Source organism: Dryobates pubescens, chromosome 7, assembly GCF_014839835.1.
Source record: "Dryobates pubescens isolate bDryPub1 chromosome 7, bDryPub1.pri, whole genome shotgun sequence".
Taxonomy (NCBI): Eukaryota; Metazoa; Chordata; class Aves; order Piciformes; family Picidae; genus Dryobates; species Dryobates pubescens.
In genome coordinates, this window is record NC_071618.1 from 40,591,229 (window position 1) to 40,612,343 (window position 21,115).

General features: G+C 46.3%; 1 protein-coding gene across 1 annotated transcript in view; it reads right to left on the reverse strand.

The window, feature by feature from the left end:
- The window catches only part of ENOX1 (ecto-NOX disulfide-thiol exchanger 1), a 380,677-nt gene that overhangs the window by 210,776 nt on the left and 148,786 nt on the right, over positions 1–21,115 (reverse strand). The window contains exons 3-4 of the mRNA XM_054163102.1: positions 6,155–6,290; positions 2,888–3,025 (exon numbers count right to left, since the gene is read on the reverse strand). Coding sequence (XP_054019077.1) covers positions 2,888–3,025; positions 6,155–6,164 — 148 coding nt within the window. The 5' untranslated portion in view covers positions 6,165–6,290. The remainder of the gene's footprint in view (positions 1–2,887; positions 3,026–6,154; positions 6,291–21,115) is intronic.

Sequence of the window (21,115 nt, forward strand, 5' to 3'; positions counted from 1 at the left end):
GAATCATAAAGCATCCTGAGGAGGAAGGGATTCACAACAATCTACGAGTGTAACTCCTGCCTCCGTACAGAGCAAGCTAAACAATATATCAAAGAGCATGGTCCAAACACTTCTTGAACAGTAACAGGCTTTCTGGCATGGCCAGCCCTGAGGAGCTAGTTCCAGTGCTTCACAACATTCACAATTAAGAACTTTTTTTTTGCCATAATAACCAATCTGAGCATGCCCTGATTCAGCTCTAAGTTGGGGTCTTGAGTCCTGAAACTAGACATCAGAGATTAACACTGCCATCTCCACTCCCTCTCATGATGGAGTTGTACAGAGAGATGAGGTCTCCTCCTCTTCTCTAACATGAACAAGTTTATTCTCCTCAGCTGCTCCTCTTAAGCTTTTCCCTCTAATCTCTTTGCCACTTTCTTTCTATGAAGAACTTCTTCCTAACATCCAGCCTAAACCTCCCCTGGCACAGCTTGAGACTGTGTCCTCTTGTTCTGGTGCTGGTTGCATGGGAGAAGAGACCAGCCCCCACCTGGCTACAACCTCCCTTCAGGCAGTTGTAGAGAGCAAGAAGGTCTCCCCTGAGCCTCCTCTTCTCCAGGCTAAGCAAACCCAGCTCCCTCAGCCTCTCCTCACAGGGCTTGTGCTCCAAACCCCTCCCCAGCTTTGTTGCCCTTCTCTGGACACCTTCCAGCAACTCAACATCTTTCCTAAACTGAGGGGCCCAGAACTGGACACAGGACCCAAGGTGTGGCCTAACCAGTGTTGCGTCCAGGGGCAGAATGACCTCCCTGCTCCTGCTGGCCATACTATGGGCTGCCCAGGGAGGTGGTGGAGTCACTATCACTGGAGGTGTTTAAAAAGTGAATGGATGAGGCACTTGGTGCCATGGTTTAGTTGATTAGATGGTGTTGGGTGATAGGCTGGGCTTGATGTTCTAGAAGGTCTTTTCCAACCTGGCTAATTTCATGCTAAAGGATTTTTGTTGTCTCCCTTTGGACACATTGTTGACTCACATTGAGATTCCCATCAACCCAAACCTGCAGATACCTTTCTGCAGGGCTGTACTCCAGCCTTTTCTCCTCCCATTCACAAGTACATCCAGGATTACACCATCTCAGGTGAGGAATCTGGCCTTTGTCCTAGTTACATGACATATGGTTGGTGACTGCCCAGCACTCTAATCTATTCAGATATCTCTATTAGGCTTCTCTGCCCTTGAGGGAATCAACAGCTCATCCATTGAAGAGAACTGACTCTGGGGGAGCAGATGGTTTTGGCTGTTTCTTTTAATCAGGAGCACAGGGTTAAGGAAAGAGACTGAGGATCAGTTCACAGCCTCCACCAGCCAAACCCTCTGCTTGACACTGATGCATTATAAATCAGCTTTATTGCAGCTTAGTTTATCTTCCTGTAAAACAGGTAATTCAGAGCCAGACTGTCAGCTGTGAACTGGCAGCGCTCCACTCAGTTTGCAGTCTCAGAAGGGGACACATGTGGCCAAAATAAAGCATCATGCATCCCTGGTGAAGAAGGCAGAGTGATTTCCATCAGGATCCAGCTCATTGCACCCGTGTCTAAACAGATGGGTGTAGAGGTGAGAGGATGCTGCTCTGATCCAGATGTTGCACAGCTCTTCTTAAGATGAAATGGCAATGCAGCCTCAAGAAAGGATCCAGCAAATGCCTGGCATGTGGCTTGTGTCTATAGGGCACTCACCCACAAAACATTTTTTTCTCTACCTCGTAAAGGCAATGAAGTTTTATTAATCCTGGCTAACCAGGCCTTTGCTCTTGGTAACAGTCTGGTATTGGCCAGGCTTGTCTGTGAAATGTTGTTGGGTTCAAAACACTGGTTTTGCTGTTGTTAGAATAAACAATCCCCCACAATGCTCTCCCAAACTAAGTTTAGGAAGTGAAATTACAAACTCAAACAAGAACAACCTCTTGAAGTCAGGCAGAATGTAAATATGCACACAGCTAACGAGAAAGCTTCACTAATATCAACTGAGTTTATGAATTGAATGGCCTTCATGATTTTCTGCCCAGTTAATGTAACTACAAAACCAGGTCAAGAGTTTCTAGTCCAGGATCTTCCTTGGCAGAACCTTAAGACAACCTGCTCCAGCAGAGGAATAGAAACAAATGTCTGTTTTACATGGCTTGCCTCCTGGCCTTAGTATCATAGTATCAGTCAGGGTTGGAAGGGACCACAAGGATCATCTAGTTCCAATGCCCCTGCCATAGGCAGAGACACCTCACACTAGATCAGGCTGGCCACAGCCTCATCCAGCCTGCTCTTAAACACCTCCAGGGACGGGGCCCCAATCACCTCCCTGGACAACCCATTCCAGGGCTTCACCACTCTCGTGGGGGACAACTTCCTCCTCACCTCCAGCCTCAATCTCCCCACCTCCAGCTTCATTCCATTCCCCCTAGTCCTATCACTCCCTGAGATCCTGACAAGTCCCTCCCCAGCCTTCTTGTAGCCCCTTTCAGATACTGGAAGACCACAATTAGGTCACCTGGGAGCCTTCTCTTCTCCAGACTGAACAGCCCCAACTCCTTCAGTCTGTCCTCATAGGAGAGGTGCTCCAGCCCTCTGCTCATCCTCATGGCCCTTCTCTGGACACATTCCAGCATGTCTTGACCCAGAATAAGGGTCAGTGGCTTAGTTTTATTAATTTCCCCAAAGAATTTTAGCATTTCCACACAGTTCCAATGGTTTATATAGCTACCACATGAAGGAATGAATACACAGGATGCAATATTAATAATAGGTGATGTTTTTAGACTGTAAAAATAGTATATCCTTAGGAATTATTCCATATGTATTTTTGAAAGGACCTGAACAATTCATGGATGGTGCAGGAGACCTCTACAAATCTTACCTGTCACAAGCTGTTGTCCAGCTAGTCCTACTGGAACCATCCCCAGGTTATTCATAGCTGTAGCCCAGGCTGTTGGATCAGTAACTGACATGTTCAGTTGTGTGGTATCTATAGCTATACTTCCCAAACCATCAGCTGCTGCAAGACAAGAAACATACTGTAAGTAGAATAGTCTAAGAGTTTTTTTTATCCAAACCCTTCATTGAGAATAAGATATCAGAAACACTGCTTATTTTCAGTTTGTTTTGTTTCTGAATTATGATGACTCTTTTAGACCATTAATAATAGTGCTTGGTATTACATAGCAAAACATAAGAGGCTAAGAGAGCTGGGGTTGCTTAGCCTGGAGAAGAGGAGGCTCAGGGGAGACCTTCTTGCTCTCTACAACTGCCTGAAGGGAGGTTGTAGCCAGGTGGGGGTTGGTGTCTTCTCCCAGGCAACCAGCACCAGAACAAGAGGACACAGTCTCAAGCTGTGCCAGGGGAGGTATAGACTGAATTTTAGGAAGAAGTTCTTCCCAGACAGACTAATTGGCCATTGGAATGTGCTGCCCAGGGAGGTGGTGGAGTCACTATGACTGGAGGTGTTTAGAAGAGACTGGATGGGGCACTTGGTGCCATGGTTTAGTTGATCAGATGGTGTTGGGTGATAGGTTGGACTCGATGATCTCGAAGGTCTTTTCCAACCTGGTTAATTCTATTCCTGTTCTATTCTAACATTGCAAACATTCCACAGGCATGCAATGAAAGAAGAGATTCACGCTAGCTATATGGAAAACCTTCTCACCATGAGAACAGCAGTGGAACATGATGTGGAGTCAGCAGCTTTCAAGACTCAAATAGGTAGAGCCCTGAACAGCTGATCTGAACCTACAGCTATCCTTGCTTTGGCCAGGAGGTTGAACTAAAGACCTTATTGAATGAATAAAAACAACCTGAATGAATTGCCCTGCAATCCTCTGTTGATTAATTTTTTTAGTGCCAGGAAAGATTATGGAACAGGTCATCCTGAGTGCAATCACACAACACTTAGAGGATGGCCAAGGGATCAGGCCCAGCCAGCTTGGGTTTAGGAAGGGCGGGTCCTGCCTGACCAACCTGATCTCCTTCTATGAGCAGGTGACTGCCTGGTGGATGCAGGGCAGGCTGTGGATGTAGTCTACCTCGACCTTAGCAAGGCCTTTGACACCGTCCCCCACAGCAAACTCCTGGCCAAGCTGTCAGCCCATGGCTTGGATGGGAGCACACTGCGATGGGTTAGGAACTGGCTGGAGGGCCGAGCCCAGAGAGTGGTGGTGAATGGTGCCACATCCAGCTGGCAGCCAGGCACCAGTGGTGTGCCCCAAGGATCAGTGCTGGGCCCCTTGCTCTTTAACATCTTTATTGATGATCTGGACAAGGGCATTGAGTCCATCATCAGTAAATTTGCTGACGACACCAAGCTGGGGGGCAGGAGTTGATCTGCTGGAGGGTAGAGAGGCTCTGCAGAGGGACCTCGACAGGCTGGGCAGATGGGCAGAGTCCAACGGCATGAGATTTAACACATCCAAGTGCTGGGTTCTGCACATTGGCCACAGCAACCCCATGCAGAGCTACAGGCTGGGGTCAGAGTGGCTGGAGAGCAGTCAGGCTGAGAGACACCTGGGGGTGCTGGTTGATGGTAGACTGAACATGAGCCTGCAGTGTGCCCAGGCAGCTAAGAGGGCCAATGGAATCCTGGCCTGCATCAGGAACAGTGTGGCCAGCAGGAGCAGGGAGCTCATGTCTGCCCCTGTACACTGCACTGGTTAGGCCACACCTTGAGTCCTGTGTCCAGTTCTGGGCCCCTCAGTTTAGGAAGGAGGTTGACTTGCTGGAACGAGTCCAGAGAAGAGCAACAAAGTTGGTGAGGGGTTTGGAACATAAGCCCTACGAGGAGAGGCTGAGGGAGCTGGGGTTGTTTAGCCTGGAGAAGAGGAGAATCCGGGGTGACCTTATTACTCTCTACAACTACCTGAAGGGAGGTTGTAGACAGACGGATGTTGGTCTCTTCTCCCAGGCGGCCAATACCAGAACAAGAGGACACAGTCTCAGGGTGCGCCAGGGGAGGATCAGGCTGGATGTTAGGAAAACGTTCTATACAGAGAGAGTGATTGCACATTGGAATGGGCTGCCTGGGGAGGTGGTGGAGTCGCCATCACTGGGGGTTTTCAGGAGAAGACTTGATGGGGTGCTTGGTGCCGTGGGTTAGTTGTTTGGGCGGTGTTGGATTGGTTGATGGGTTGGATGCGATGATCTTGAAGGTCTCTTCCAACCTGGTTTATTCTATGTATTCTAATTTAATTATATATTATTTGTGGCAATTATACACCCCATGAAATGACCTGTTTTCCATAAGGAACAATGGGGGTTTTTTGGTAAAGATTTAAGATAAATAGAATAGAACTAACTAGGTTGGAAAAGACCTTTGAGATCGAGTCCAACCTATCATCCAACACCATCTAATCAACTAAACCATCGCACCAAGCACCCCATCCAGTTTCTCCTTAAATATCTCCAGTGATGGTGACTCTACCACCTCGCTGGGCAGCCCTTTCTGGGAAGAACGTCTTCCTAACATCCAGCCTAAACCTCCCCTGGTGCAGCTTGAGACTGTGTCCTCTTGTTCTGGTGCTGGTTGCCTGGGAACAGAGACCAACCCCCACCTGGCTACAACCTCCCTTCAGGTAGTTGAAGACAGCAAGAAGGTCTCCCCTGAGCCTCATCTTCTCGAGGCTAAGCAACTCCAGCTCCCTCAGCCTCTCCTCACAGGGCTGTGCTGTAAACCCCTCCCCAGCTTTGTTGCCCTTCTCTGGACATGTTCCAGCAACTCAACATCTTTCCTGAACTGAGGGGCCCAGAACTGGACACAGGACTCAAGGTGTGGCCTAACCAGTGCTGAGTCCAGGGGCACCATGACTTCCCTACTCCTGCTGGCCACACTGCTTCTGATGCAGGCCAGAATGCCATTGGCCTTTCTTGCCACCTGGAACTAGGTGATCTCTGATGTCTCTTCCAACCTTGGTGATTCTGTGATTCATTATGGGAGGTAACAAGTTTTGTTGTAAAAACAGAAGAGAATTATCATGGGTATAGTGGGTCAAAAAACTACAGGATGGTACCTTTCTGACACTGAACCCCCAAACACCAGGTTTGATTGTACATTTGTGCTTCCCTCTTCCCCAGTCACAGCTGAAATCAGCCCTCTCCAGCTGCTTTCTTATGACCTTTGCGGATCTGAGATATTTACCGGCAGCCATTGCTTTTTCCCCAGCTCCTTTTGCTCCTCTTAGACTTCTTCAGCTAGGAATAATTTGCTACTGTATTAGCAGCATCTTGAGATGGGACGTCAGTAAGTGCCGGATCCACACACAGCTCATTAGGCTCTGAAAGAGAAGAGACAAAATCAGCTACCAAGTGCCACAATCTGAACAGAGCTGCAAAACAACAGACAGCTTTGGGAATGTACTCGAAGCTCTTGCCCATTCTGGCTGGATTGCCAGCCCCAGCCTCCTTGCACACATTTAGTGGCTACTGTAGAGGTGTTTCAGTGAATGCTCATCCTTGCCTGCTGAACAAACAGTGCCATGTATGAACCTGTCAGACTGCTGAAAAGCTCTTCACAGATTAGGTCTTATCAGTAGCTGCACAGCATCCTCAGCATGAAGGCATCAGCTGAAAGAGCATGTTAGGGGATGAATATGATTTCATTCAACAAAATAAAACAAAACAACAATTAACTGGTGTTGCAAGTTTCAAGGAAACAGTCTCCTGTTCTGAGCTGAAAGGAGAAAAAACAATTACCCTGCAATGAATAGAATAGAATTAACCAGGTTGGAAAAGACCTTTGAGATCATCGAGTCCAACCTACCATCCAAAACTCTCTATGAATTTAACACTTTCAAATGAATACAAAGGGACTCTCAGCAGCCATGGGAGTTGAGTTAGCTTAGTGCTCAACACCTTTAAAAGCTCTTTCTTTAGCACACAAAACCCTTGCTAAATCAATCATAGAATAGAATTAACCAGGTTGGAAAAGACCTTTGAGATCATCGCGTCCAACCTATCACCCAACACCATCTATTCAAGTAAACCATGGCAAAAAGTGGCCCATCCAGCCTCTTCCCAAACACCTCCAGTCATAGTGATTCCACCACCTCCCTGGGCAGCACATTCCAATGGTCAATCACTCTTTCTGGGAAGAACTTCTTCCTAACATCCAGCCTACACCTCCCCTGGCACAGCTTGAGACTGTGTCCTCTTGTTCTGGTGCTGGTTGCCTGGGAGAAGTGACCAACCCCCACCTGGCTACAACCTCCCTTCAGATAGTTGTAAAGAGCAGTAAGGTCTCCCCTGAGCCTCCTCCTCTCCAGGCTAAACAACCCCAGCTCCCTCAGCCTCTCCTCACAGGGCTGTGCTCCAAACCCCTCCCCAGCTTTGTTGCCTTCTCTGGACACCTTCCAGCAACTCAACATCTTTCCTAAACTGAGGGGCCCAGAACTGGCCACAGGACTCAAGGTGTGGCCTAACCAGTGCTGAGTCCAGGGGCACAATGACTTCCCAGCTCCTGCTGGCCACACTATTCCTGATCCAGGCCAGGATGCCATTGGCCTTCTTGGCCACCTGGGAACTTTCAAATATCCAGTACAGTAAGTTAAAAAGCATTTTGTTCAAGTCTACAGTGGGTCTATTTAAAAGTCAATATTTATCAGCTCTTAAGACTTGAATTTGCAATTCCAATTCTTATTTGATCTCCACTATTCATTATACATAACATAAAATTATCTCATGATAAATCTGGCTTTTAAATGACGCCTATAAACACCAAACAAACACTGAATGAACGTCCTCTGCAGGGAATATGACTAAACAGAAGGCAAGCCACCTGAGATTTATGTCAAGTTTTTAAACCCTGGCTGTTTCCTGATCAGCTTTGTAAACTTGTACTTAGCTCTTTCCGCCAAGGCTATAAACTTCTGACCACAAACATCTGTTTCAAGGTTAGAGTTGGACGAATAATTCCTTGTCAATAAGTTATTCCTCACACAGCGCGGTTCCCCCCCTTGCTGCTTATATGAATCATTCCCAAATCAATCCTAATTCACAAACAGATGCTGAATGGGCCAGATGAGAGTGGTTCACTTCTTCCTGTGACTGGTAGCCTTATGGACTTGATGTAGGAAGGCATGTCTGAAAACCAACAGCAATCAAATGCCTCTTCATACTTTGCTATGTGCTAGTTGCTTGTACCCACAAAGTATCACCCTGACCACTGGGGAGCAAGGAGGTGCTGCCCCATGGCTTTGGGGCAAAGGTGTCATAGATGGAGATGGATTATTGGCATAAAGGGTAGAAAGTGGTTGTTGAACTCTCTCTGCCAACCCCACTCCCTGTTTCACTGCCTTGTGAAGTGTGCACCAAGTGACATAATGAGGTCTGCTGCTGAGCTCTACACTTTCTTCACCCCAAATCGACACTGCAGTTGTACCAGCTTTGCCAGAAATGGGAGCTGATTGATAAAGAATCAGATATTGAACTAGATCTCTGCCTACATCAGCCTATCAAGAATTAATAGATTACTTTGGTGTTTGCCTTTTACTAGATTCTCCACCTGTTTCAGATTTTGGAATAGAATAGAATACAATAGAATAGACCAGACCAGACCAGGTTGGAAAAGACCTTCAAGAAAATCTTGTCCAACCCATCATCCAACACCATATAATCAACTAAACCATGGCACCAAGCACCCCATCAAGTCTCCTGCTAAACACCCCCAGTGATGGTCACTCCACCACCTCCCTGGGCAGCACATTGAAATGGCCAATCACTCTCTCTATGAAGAATTTCTTCCTAACATCCAGCCTAAATCTCCCCTGGTGCAGCTTGAGACTGTGTCCTCTTGTTCTGGTGCTGGTTGCCTGGGAGAAGAGACCAACCCCCACCTGCTACAACCTCCCTCCAGGTAGTTGTAGACAGCAAGAAGGTCTCCCCTGAGCCTCCTCTTCTCCAGTCTAAGCAACCCCAGCTCCCTCAGCGTCTCCTCATAGGGCTGTGCTCCAAACCCCTCACCAGCTTTGTTAACCTTCTCTGGGCATGTTCCAGCAAGTCAACATCTTCCCTAAGCTGAGGGGCCCAGAACTGGACACAGGACTCAATGTGTGGCCTAACCAGTGCTGTGTACAGGGGGAGAATTACCTCCCTGCTCCCTACTTTCATGAATTAGCCATATGCATTTGTTAAAGTCCTTGCAAAGGAGAAAAATCATAAAGCAGAGTCAGTGGGTTAATCAGTCAAACTCTTCTTGTCCTATGCCACCCACTCTGTCTAATGTGCCATGAAATCTTTGCTCAGAACATACTCTCATAGCCCATGCTGGCACTGTGCATCTTTGCTTTCTCCCTGGCCATCAAGTTTACTGTTTTATCAGCAGGACATGGATGCAGTGCAGGTTAAATCAGGGCAAAAGCACAAAAGAGTATGTGAAGTGCCTAAAGTGGAACTAGTCCTATCGAACCAAGAGCTGCTGCAGGCTATTTTGTCAGTGGCAGAGAGCTGAATAACAAGCATAAATGCACCTATGAACACTGAATAATTTGCAGCAAGATGTAGGCAGAACTAATGCTATATCCTGAAGGACACAGAGTGTATAAACCAGCTTCCTTAAGAGCATTAATTGTGACTATCCCTTCTACTGACAACTCACCAGTTACATTAACACAGGGAAGCATAATATGGCAAAAATAATCTCAGAGGGATTTCACACTTGATTTGGACTCAAACATTAGCTTTTGTTTAAAAACTTGGAAGTTCAGAAAAGTAATGTTTCATTAATACTTGAAGTAAAATCATCTTTGGGCAAATGTCAGCATTTCTTTGTATAGCTCAGACACTGCACTACTACAGCCCTTTCATTTGTGTCCAGTTCTGGGCCCCTCAGTTTAAGAAGGACATTGAGACATTTGAACGTGTCTCAAGAAAGGGCAAAGAGGCTGGGGAGGTACCTCGAGCACAGCCCTGTGAGGAGAGGCTGAGGGAGCTGGGGTTGCTTAGCCTGGAGAAGAGGAGGCTCAGGGGAGACCTCCTTGTTCTCTACAGCTACCTGAAGGGAGGTTGTAGCCAGGTGGGGGTTGGTCTCTTCTCCCAGGCAACCAGCACCAGAACAAGAGGACACAGTCTCAAGCTGCACCAGGAGAAGTTTAGGCTCAAGGTGAGGAGAAAGTTCTTCACAGAGAGAGTTGTTAGCTGTTGGAGTGTGCTGCCCAGGGAGGTGGTGGAGTCACCTTCCCTGGGGGTGTTCAAGAAGGGATTGGATGTGGCACTTGAAGCCATGGTTTAGTAGTCATGGGGTCTTGGGTGACAGGTTGGACTTGATGATCTTTGAAGTCTTTTCCAACCTTATTGATTCTATGATTCTATGACACTGGAAACAAAACAACCCATGGAAACAAATAAACCCACTCACCAGGCCATATGAAAAACAAAGTGCTGTGCTTGATGAAAACCACATTGCATAGCAAGGATTCCTGCTTTCTTAAAGGTAAAGGGAATCACTGTAATACTGGATTAACCGGCAAGACAGCACAAGCTTATGCAAGGACTCTGTGCATCCTGAGTAGACATTAATCAACACCATTTCACTGACAGCACACCTTTAGGAAGCATTCCTGATTTATAATTCATTATTACTTCTCTAGGCATTAATGACCTGAAGATATATGTAAAAGAAATCTGTGTTTATAAACACTTGTGCAGGGAAGTGGCTTTACTCCAGAGGAGCAGCTTCAGAAGCAAATAAACCCCTACTCCTCATTTACAGGAGCAAAGATATAAAATCTTCTGGGTTCTGCTGTTCCTTGAGGTTTGGGAGGGGCAAGCATGTTAATACAAGGTTTGTTATCTGAGAGCTTCTGATGAAGGAAATTTGAGTGCAAACACTTTGTGAAGCAATTCCGTGGGACTCTCTTTTTGTGGCCTCTCTTTTTGCAGCCAAAAATGCAAGTACCAGTTCTTGGATGGTGGATTGTGGGAGACACTCAGACTTTCCCTAGACAGATTGTCAGGAAGATAAAGCACCCTCAAGTCCATACCAATGAGCACTTCACAGTCATAGCAGTCATAGCAGATTGTACTTAGTACGCATATTTTATACCAGGCAATTAAATGCAGTTACCCAAATGAATACAGAAGTCGGTTATATATTGTGCATCAATTATCACAGGCAATGAATGCCATGAGACAAAGAAATTAACACAGCATAAAACTAATTCAATAACACAGCAGATTGCTAAGTTAAAATCCTACCCTTTAGATATCCATAACAACACAGACGATGAATGAAGACGCGGAGCAAGGCTGATTAAAGGCATCGCTGTAACGAGGCTCCACGGAGAGCCCAGGTCAGCAGCTGGCCCTGGGATGAAAGGAGGAAGTTGCCTGTATACCTCTGACACCAGTGGCCTCCAGACATTTCAGCCCTTTGTCTAATTTTAGTAACCACTAAATCATAGAATCATAGAATCAATAAGGTTGCAAAAGACCTCAAGGATCACCAAGTGCAACCTGTCACCACAGACCTCATGACTAACTAAACCATGGCTTCAGTGCCATGTCCAATCCCCTCTTGAACACCTCCAGGGATGGTGACTCCACCACCTTGCTGGGCAGCACATTCCAATGGCTAACAACTCTCTCTCTGTGAAGAACTTTCTCCTCATCTCCAGCCAAAACTTCCTCTGGCACAGCTTGAGACTGGGTCCTCTTGTTCTGGTGCTGGTTGTCTGGGAGAAGAGACCAACCCCCATCTGCTGACAACCTCCATTCAGGTAGTTGTAGAGAGCAATAAGGTCTCCCCTGAGCCTCCTCTTCTTCAGGCTAAAAAATCCCAGCTGCCTCAGCCTCTCCTCATAGGGCTTGTGCTTGAGGCCTCTCCCCAGCTTTGTTACCCTCCTCTGGACACAAATCTTCCAAGGAAAAGCCTGATGCCACCAACCTTTTGAAATCCAGGACTATGAGTAGGAAAGGCACTAAATGATGCTGGTGCCAGTTCTTGAGACAACACAGACAGGAAGGAGGAATATGATGTCTGGTGAACTGTTGCAACCAGGCAAGTTCTCCAGTTCTTAACAGAACAGCGTGTGCAAAGTGTTTGCTACTGTTCCCTGTGATTCATAGGACAGCAGTCATTAGGTTGGTCACGCTCGAACTGACCTGCTGAGGTACAGGTGATTTACCAGGCTAGCTCCGGCTGTCATCACTAATATATCAAGTGTTTTGCACTGGTTCTTCCCAGGGTTTTTATTTCTCCAGCTGAAAACTGGATTCTCAGTAAAGAAGGAAGAAAATGAAAGCAGCTAGATGGTTTAGATGATTAGATAGGGTTGGGTGATCGGTTGGACTTGATGATCTGGAAGGTCTCTTCCAACCGCATTGATTCTGTGAAGAACTGGCTGTCAGTCCCTATGCATTTCTTCTGGACCATCTTAGGAAAAGCTGGCAGAAGAAACAATGAATATCAAACACTTGTGCCAAGGTTGGAAAAGACCTCAAAGATCACCAAGTCCAACCTAGCACCCTCATGACTAACTAAACCATGGCTTCAAGTGCCACGTCCAATCCCCTCTTGAACACCCCCAGGGATGGTGACTCCACCACCTCCCTGGGCAGCACATTCCAATGGCTAACAACTCTCTCTGTGAAGGACTTTCTCCTCACCTTGAGCCTAAACCTCCCCTGGTGCGGCTTGAGACTATGTCCTCTTGTTTTGTTGGTGGTTGTCTGGCAGAAGAGACCAACCCCCACCTGGCTACAACCTCCCTTCAGGGAGTTGTAGACAGCAAGAAGGTCTCCTCTGAGCCTCCTCTTCTCCAGGCTAAACAACCCCAGCTCCCTCTGCCTCTCCTCATAGGGCTTGTGCTTAAGGCCTCTCCCCAGCCTCTTTGCCCTTTCTTGAGACATGTTCAAGTGTCTCAATGTCCTTCTCAAATTGAGGGGCCCAGAAGTGGACACAGGACTCAAGGTGTGGCCTAACCAGTACTGAGTACAGGGGCTCTTTTAATTGAATATGTGATAGTGGCTTTAGCCGCCTAGTTAGCATTACAGAATTAACCAGGTTGGAAAAGATCTTCGAGAGTCACTGGAGATGTTCAAGAAGAGACTGGATGGGGTGTTTGGTGCCATGGTTTAGTTGATTAGATGGTGTTGGGTGATAGGTTGGACTTGATGATCTCAAAGGTCTATTCTATCATCCACAGTGATGGTGACTCCACCACCTCCCTGGGCAGCCCATTCCAAGGACAAATCACTCTTTCTATGAAGAACTTCTTCCTAACATCCAGCTTAAACCTCCCCTGGCACAGCCTGAGCTAACAAGGCAATCACAGCCATACTGCGTAAGACTAAGATAACTCAGAGAAAGACCACAATATATTTACAGTTTCTCTCTACATGTAACAAAGCCAATTTGCACAAAATACATTTTCTGGAAGAGCTGCTCATTTGAGAGGCTGCACTACTTAAATCCTCTGCCCCAGCACTTCTTGAACACAACATGTGGTACATGCAGAGGCCAGATTTCCCTTGGAAAGCAGAACACTGGAAGACTTCACTACTGGAAAACAAAGAATCAACCCAAGGTCTTCCAAGATAAACAGGTATTCTCTTGTGATGTTCCTTGAAAGGTCACCTGCTAATATTTCATGCCTACTTCCAGACATCACTGGCACCTCGGAGCACAGATTGAGCAGGTCACAAATGTGCTTTTTCTTTTGTGTGCATTTTAGCAGCTGCAGCCTGAATATGCCATAGTCTATAAATAACAGAATCTGGAGGTACATTAAGCAAAGCGTTACAGAAGTCCAGCTTAGTGATTGAAAAAGCATATGCACTTCCAAAATCATCTGGAAGGGGGAAAAAAAAAAGAACAAAACCAACTTTGCAGACAAGCAGTGCAGCAGAGCCTTGATGAAAACAGGCTCTGATTATTCCTTCAACACAAAACGCTGTCGTGAATTGATGATTGTGTCTCGGCTTTCCCTCTGCCAAGGTGCCTTGCAATTGTGATTCACTTGCTTCCTGTTCAAAGGGGGCTGAATTAGACCAATCCTTCCTTTAAATGTCTTCATTTCAAAGAATCATAGAATCAACAAGGTTGGAAAAGACCTCAGAGATTATCAAGTCCAACCTGTCACCCAACACCTCAGGAGTAACTAAACCATGGAATCAAGTGCCACATCCAGTCCTTTTTTGAACACCTCCAAGGATGATGACTCCACCGCCTCCCTGGGCAGCACATTCCAATGGCCAATCTCTCTTTCTGTGAAGAACTTTCTCCTTACCTCAAGTCTAAACTCCTCCTGGTGCAGCTTGAGACTGTGTCCTCTTGTTCTGGTGATGGTTGCCCAGGAGATAAGACCAACCCCCACCTGGCTACAACTTCCCTTCAGGGAGTTGCAGAGAGCAATAAAGTCTCCTCTGAGCCTCCTCTTCTCCAAGCAAAGCAACCCCAGCACCCTCAGCCTCCCCGTATAGGGCTTGTGCTCCAGACCTCTCTGCAGCCTTGTTGCCCTTCTGTGGACACCTTCAAGTGTCTCAATGTCCTTCTTAAATTGTGGGGCCCAGAACTGGACACAGGACTCAAGGTGTGGCCTAACAACTGCTGAGTCTAGGGGCACAATGACCTCCCTTCTCCTGCTGGCCACACTATTCCTGATGCAGGCCAGGATGCCATTGGCCTTCTTGGCCACCTGGGCACATTTCTGGCTCATGTTCAGCCAGCTGTCAACCAGTACTCCAGGTCCCTTTCTGCCAATGCAACTATTTTCATATTTTTAAAACAGTCTTTCATCATTGGAACAATTCATGACAAGAGTTGACATCTAAGTGTCCTTGGTTAAGTGCCTGGGTGATGTGCAGAGCACATTTTTTTGCAGGGTACTGAAGTGATCTGAAGTTGTATTGATCAAAATTTTATGCACAACCATCAAATATTTTCTCAGTGATGTCTGGGAGTGAAACTGTAGAAAAGAGGTTTAGGTTTGTTTAATGCACCTTGAGTACTGTGTCCAGTTCTGGGCCCCTCAGTTTAGGAAGGATGTTGACTTGCTGGAACGAGTCCAGAGAAGGGCAACAAAGTTGGTGAGGGGTTTGGAACACAAGCCCTATGAGGAGAGGCTGAGGGAGCTGGGGTTGCTTAGCCTGGAGAAGAGGAGACTCAGGGGTGACCTTATTGCTCTCTACAACTACCTGAAGGGAAGTTGTAGACAGACGGATGTTGGTCTCTTCTCCCAGGCAGCCAGTACCAGAAGAAGAGGACACAGTCTCAGGCTGCACCAGGGGAGGTTTAGGCTGGATGTTAGGAAGAAGTTCTATACAGAGAGAGTGATTGCACATTGGAATGGGCTGCCCGGGGAGGTGGTGGAGTTGCCGTCATTGGAGGTTTTCAGGAGAAGACTTGATGGGGTGCTTGGTGCACCCCATCACCCTTGGTGTGTGGGTTAGTTGTTTAGGTGGGCTGGATTGGTTGAGGGGTTGGACACGATGATCTTGAAGGGCTCTTCCAACCTGTTTTTTTATTATTATTATTATTATTATTATTATTATTATTATTATTATTATTATTATTATTATTATTATTATTATTATTATTATTATTATTATTATCTGTTTGTTTATTTGTTTTGTTCAAGGTTTCTGGTGAAAAATTCTTCTTAAGAGAAAAAAACCACTGTCTTTTCTATCAACTTACATCTGTCCTCACTCTCAAAGCTGCCACCCCCTCTTAGCACATCATGCTTAGATTCTTTACTCCAGCTTGTGGTGGTTTGAAAGGAAAGGCTCTGCTTTCCCTCCCCCACTGAGAAAGAAACCACGGCTAAACCCAGTCGGAGAAATGAGATTATATTTTACAAGGAAACAGATTATATGTAACACAACAAATACAGGTATTTTACAGTATATACAGGAATATACAGCAAATGAACTCAACCAGAAACTAGACCCCCCACAGAGGGGCATCCCCCTTCACCCCCCTACCTCCCTTCTCCCCCAAAGAGGTAGAAGAAGAGACGAGGACGGTTAACAGGGCAGGAAAAGAATAAAGGCCTTGCACAGGGAGTTAGTATCTTATCTTAGTTGGCCAGAATCCCAGAAGCAGATCCAGCCGAAAGGGACAGCGAAGGAAGGAAGACTGAGAGAAAGTTCCCAGCTCCCCCGGGTCCAATCTGACCTCCCACAATCCTTGGCCAATGAAATTCGTTTAGACTACCAAAATATTTTACAAACATTTAGCCAGTGTGCCCCTTCCTTAAAGGCACAGCGTCAAACGGCCACACAGCTACAAGCTCTAAATTGGTAGTGTGTTCCTTCATCTCATTTAGCTTATATTCCTTCCATTCACACAGAATCACCAAGGTTGGAAGAGACCTCAAAGATGATGAAGTCCAACCTGTTACCACATACCTCATGACTAAACCATGGCAGCAAGTGCCACGTCAAATCCCCTTTTGAACACCTCTAGTGATGGTGACTCCACCACCTGCCTGGGCAGCACATTCCAATGGCTAACCTCTCTCTCAGTGAAGAACTTTCATTCCTCTTAGTATATCTCCTGTTCTTCTCCATTTACCTCACAAGACTCTTTCTTGCTTTTCTTCGGTTTTTTTGTTGTTGTTGTTTCCATCCACTGACTCTATGCTTCCCCTTACAATGAAGTCATATTTTGTGCCTTACTCTGCCCCAGGCCATTCCTTCATCCAAATATCTTTTCACAGCCAAGACAGCATTGTTTATTACAGTGCTTTGTTTTGTTAGGGGAAGAGGGATTCACTTCAGCCAGTGTAGATGCTGATGCTTGAGCTTTCCCGATGTCCTCATTGACAACGTGGAGAACCAGACACTTCTGAAAACCTCTTTCAGACACCTGACATTTCACTAGGCAATGAAACCACTTGGAGATTTGTGTCTTGCTTCTCTGCCTGGAAGACTGTGCTGCAGTTTTGGATATGGACATCTGCTTTGCCAGACACTCATGGGATGAGATGAGCAGGGCTGAATGAATTGTGCCTTTGGAACTCAACTACCACTCATCTACCTGCATGCCATATGAATCCCAGCAAGACACTCAGACCCAAGGGACTCAGCTACCTCTCCTGTTATTTGTCTGTCTGATAACTCCCGCACAGCAAACCTCAGAAGAGCAGAAATCATGAGTCACTTTGAAATAAACCATGATAATGTCCCCAGATATAGATAGCTATGGATATTCAGAGAGAGAGAGAGCTGTTTTGCTTTCTGATTGTTTTTGTGTGTGTGTCCATCCCCAGTGAATATGCCAACATATGACTATGAGTGTTTGAAAATGGGAGCTGCCCACTCAAACATACTTCCTACAACTGTGATGCCCTGCATCCACTTGCTCTCTGGAGAGAAAATTCATCTTGGATCTTTCCTTCCTCATCTCCTCACTCCCATTTCTTTACCTGACACTTAGCTCCTTTGCTCCTTGTAGAATAGACTAGAATAGAATAAACCAGGTTGGAAAAGACCTTTGAGATCATTGATTCCAACCTATCACCCAGAACCATCTAATCAGCTAAACCATGGCACCAAGCACACCATCCAGTCTCTTCCTAAACACCTCCAGGGATGCTGACTCCACCACCTCCCTGGGCAGCACATTCCAATGGCCAGCAACTCTTTCTATGAAGAACTTTCTCCTCACCTAGAGCCTAAACCTCCCCTGGTGCAGCTCAAGACTGTGTCCTCTTGTTTTGGTGCTGGATGCCTGGCAGAAGAGACCAACCCTCACCTGGCTACAACCTCCCTTCAGGTAGTTGTAGACAGCAAGAAGGTCTCCCCTGAGCCTCCTCTTCTCCAGGCTAAGCAACCCCAGCTCCCTCAGCCTCTCCACATGCAGCTTATGCTCCAAACTCTGCACCAGCTTTCTTGCCCTTCTGAAGGTAGACCATGCACCTCTCTCAGCTACCACAGTCTCCTATTTCTGCCCATCAGCTCTGGCCAGGCTGCTGCTAGCTTTCTTTATTCTTCATGCAATGCCTGGGGGGCAGCATCTAATTTTATTAGGAAGAACAGCTACAGGGAGTTTCCCTGTCCTTTCCCTTTTCCCGGGTTGTTTACCGTGGGTAAATGAGGGGAACAAAGAAGATTTTCCACCTTCCACAGGATGGAACAGAGCTTCCAAGCTCTTTCTGCTCCCTCAGATCTTTTAGGTTTTAGCAGAGGTTGAAGTTGCTAAGCAGAGACAAGAATTTCATCTGGTTTATGAACAGTTGTGCATGGGATTACTGACAAGTTACAGCAGGGCTGCAAATTTAGGGCTATCACATACTCTGTGGGTGTAGTATTCTTCACAGGACACTTGGACACCTTGCTTTTCCATTAAAGGAGAAGCAATCCTGTGTTTAACACAAGGTCAGAGCAGGAGAAGAGCAATTACTGTGCATCAGCTATGATCATGCAACAAAACTATTTTTAGTCTTCCCTATTGTAACTAGCTTTCAGAGGACAGGGCAGAGGAGGCTTGAGCAGCAGATCAGGGTGAATACAATGATGCTAAAAATTGTCCCCCCAGGTAGACTTGGTGTACCTTTACCCAGCCAACAACTCTTCCATTCTGCTTTGCCTGAGTGCTTTCTCCTATTTCAGGGCAGGAAATCATGTGGATTTTCCCTCAGGGCAGGCTAAAACCTATTAGAGGCCTAGGTGCCCCTTGTTCTGTAATTGGACTGATGCTGGCTTTAGCCAGGAAGCCTTCAGGCAGGAATGTCAGTGAATCAGTGATGCTCTGAGATCCAGGAGCAAGCCACCCCACTGCCAGGCTTCTGCATAGTGCCTCATGCAGCCATACTTCCAAACCTTTTGAGACATTTAAAGTGCTACTGTCATGTAAAATTAGCAATACTGATGATGATGCTGATAGTATCCTCCTCTCTCTTCATGCAGGTCCTCCACTTTTCACATAGCAAATAATCCTTCCACCCACCACTTTCCAAAGTGGTGTAGGTTTGTTTGTCTGATGTGAATTATAAGCTCTTCAGGGCAGAGAATTTCCCTTTATCTGTGTTGGTAAAGTACAATGTAAATTTACTGTGCTGTATAAATATTTTCTAATAACAAGGGCAATAAGAAGAATAATGTATTTACTTTAGCCTTACTTTACTGCAATACAGTACTTCCAGTCTTCAAGATACAATCAGAAAGAATCCAAACTCAACAAGATCATAGAATCATACAATCAATAAGGTTGGAATAAACCTCAGAGATCATCAAGTCCAACCTGTCACCCAACACCTCAGGACTAACCATGGCTTCAAGTGCCACATCCAATCCCCTATTGCACACCAGCAGGGATGGTGACTCCACCACCTCCCTGGGCAGCACATTCCAATGGTAAATCACTCTTCCTGTGAAGAACTTTCTCCTCACCCAGAGCCTAAACTTCCCCTGGAACAGCTTGAGGCTGTGTCCTCTTGTTCTGGTGCTGGATGCCTGGGAGAAGAGACCAACCATCTCCTGGCTACAACCTCCTTTCAGGGAGATGTAGACAGGTGTCTCCTGAGCCTCCTCTTCTCCAGGCTAAGCAACCCCAGCTCCCTCAGCCTCTCCTCACAGGGCTGTGCTCCAGACCTCTCCTCAGCCTCGTTGCCCTTCTCTGGACACGTTCTACTCTCTCAACATCCTTCTTAAACTGAGGGGCCCAGAACTGGTCACAGGACTCAAGATGTGGCCTAAGCAGTGCTGAGTCCAGGGGCACAATGACCTCCCTGCTCCTGCTGGCCACACTATTTCTGATGCAGGCCAGGATGCCATTGGCCTTCTTGGCCGCCTAGGCACACTGCTGGCTCATGTTCAGCCAGCTGTCAACCAGTTCACACAGACAGAAGCAAATGGTCTCTCAAGTCACTGCTGACTACAGCTTACAATGAAAGACAGAAAATATCTGAACTTTTGAAATATGTGGTGAGGAATTGTCCTTCTTGGCCAGCTGGGCAGCCTGCTGGCTCATGTTCAACACCATTGACGACACAAATATTTCCAGAGCCTTTAACTATGAAGCAGAAGCATGAACTCACTGTGTGAAGCTTTGGTAAATTAGTTACTTATATTCATAAGTGGCAATTGCTGCTGAAGGAAACATCCTTGCAAATTGGCCCTCTGGAAAATATAAAGCAGAATGTAACCAGTGTAAACCAGCATAGGACTGCTTCACATGTGTACTATAAGGGTCACAAATAGCTTTCTGGTTACTTTTTAAACAAATGCAATGTTAATACTTTCTCTGCAACATTATGCATAAAGCATTTGGCCCTTAGCTATGAATATGCTAACTGATGGCTTTTGACTTGTTTCTTTATATTGTCACCTGGTAAACTTCTGTCCTGAGACTAAATCTTGACTTCACCCTTTTGAAATGTGCAGAGGACACAGACCATGTAGAGGGCATTGGGATACAGCAGTTTCCCTCAGCTTCCCCCAGTGCAGCTCGATGGCCACTGCTCCATGTCTTTCCCACAGCAGCCCAGAGCTCTTCTGGCACACAGAAGGGAGAACAGGGTGTCAGGGTCAGTGTCCATCCCTCTTTGACACCATCTCTGCTCATGCTGTTAATGGTTTCTTTGCTCTTTTAAGCTCCATAGTACCAAAGCAATCAAAATAATTGGGATGATGCAAGAGATTAAAGTGACAGGAGTATAAACTGCCCTTGTTTATCCAGGTGATACTACAGGAGGTACAATGCAGATGCACATAGAGAACAATGCCCTGTCCTTTGAATAGACAATGCTTTGTGAGACTTGGTGTATTTCTGTCCAAAGCATATGGTTTAATTTAGGACTGCCTTGGTGACACTAGTGGCTCATGGTATATAAGTGGCCAGCTTAAATGACCTCCATGTACCTTCTTGTCTGAAGCTGAGAGCAATAGCAAGTGAAGCAGTTTGAATGTGTCCCATTTATTATTCTTTTAATTGCCTGCTAATATTTCTTTCAGGAGGAAAGACTAATAGACCCCTTCTATCTCCAAATATCTTCCAAGCTATCCAAAGTTGTAATTCAGCCAAAACAAATAAGGAGTCTGCAGTTCTCTAGAAATGGAAAATCAAATGGACAGGGATGCCAGGATTCCTATTCCTCGTAAAACTCTGCAGTGGACCTTGGGCAAGTAACTTAAACTGTCTATGGCTTGATCCCCCACCCAG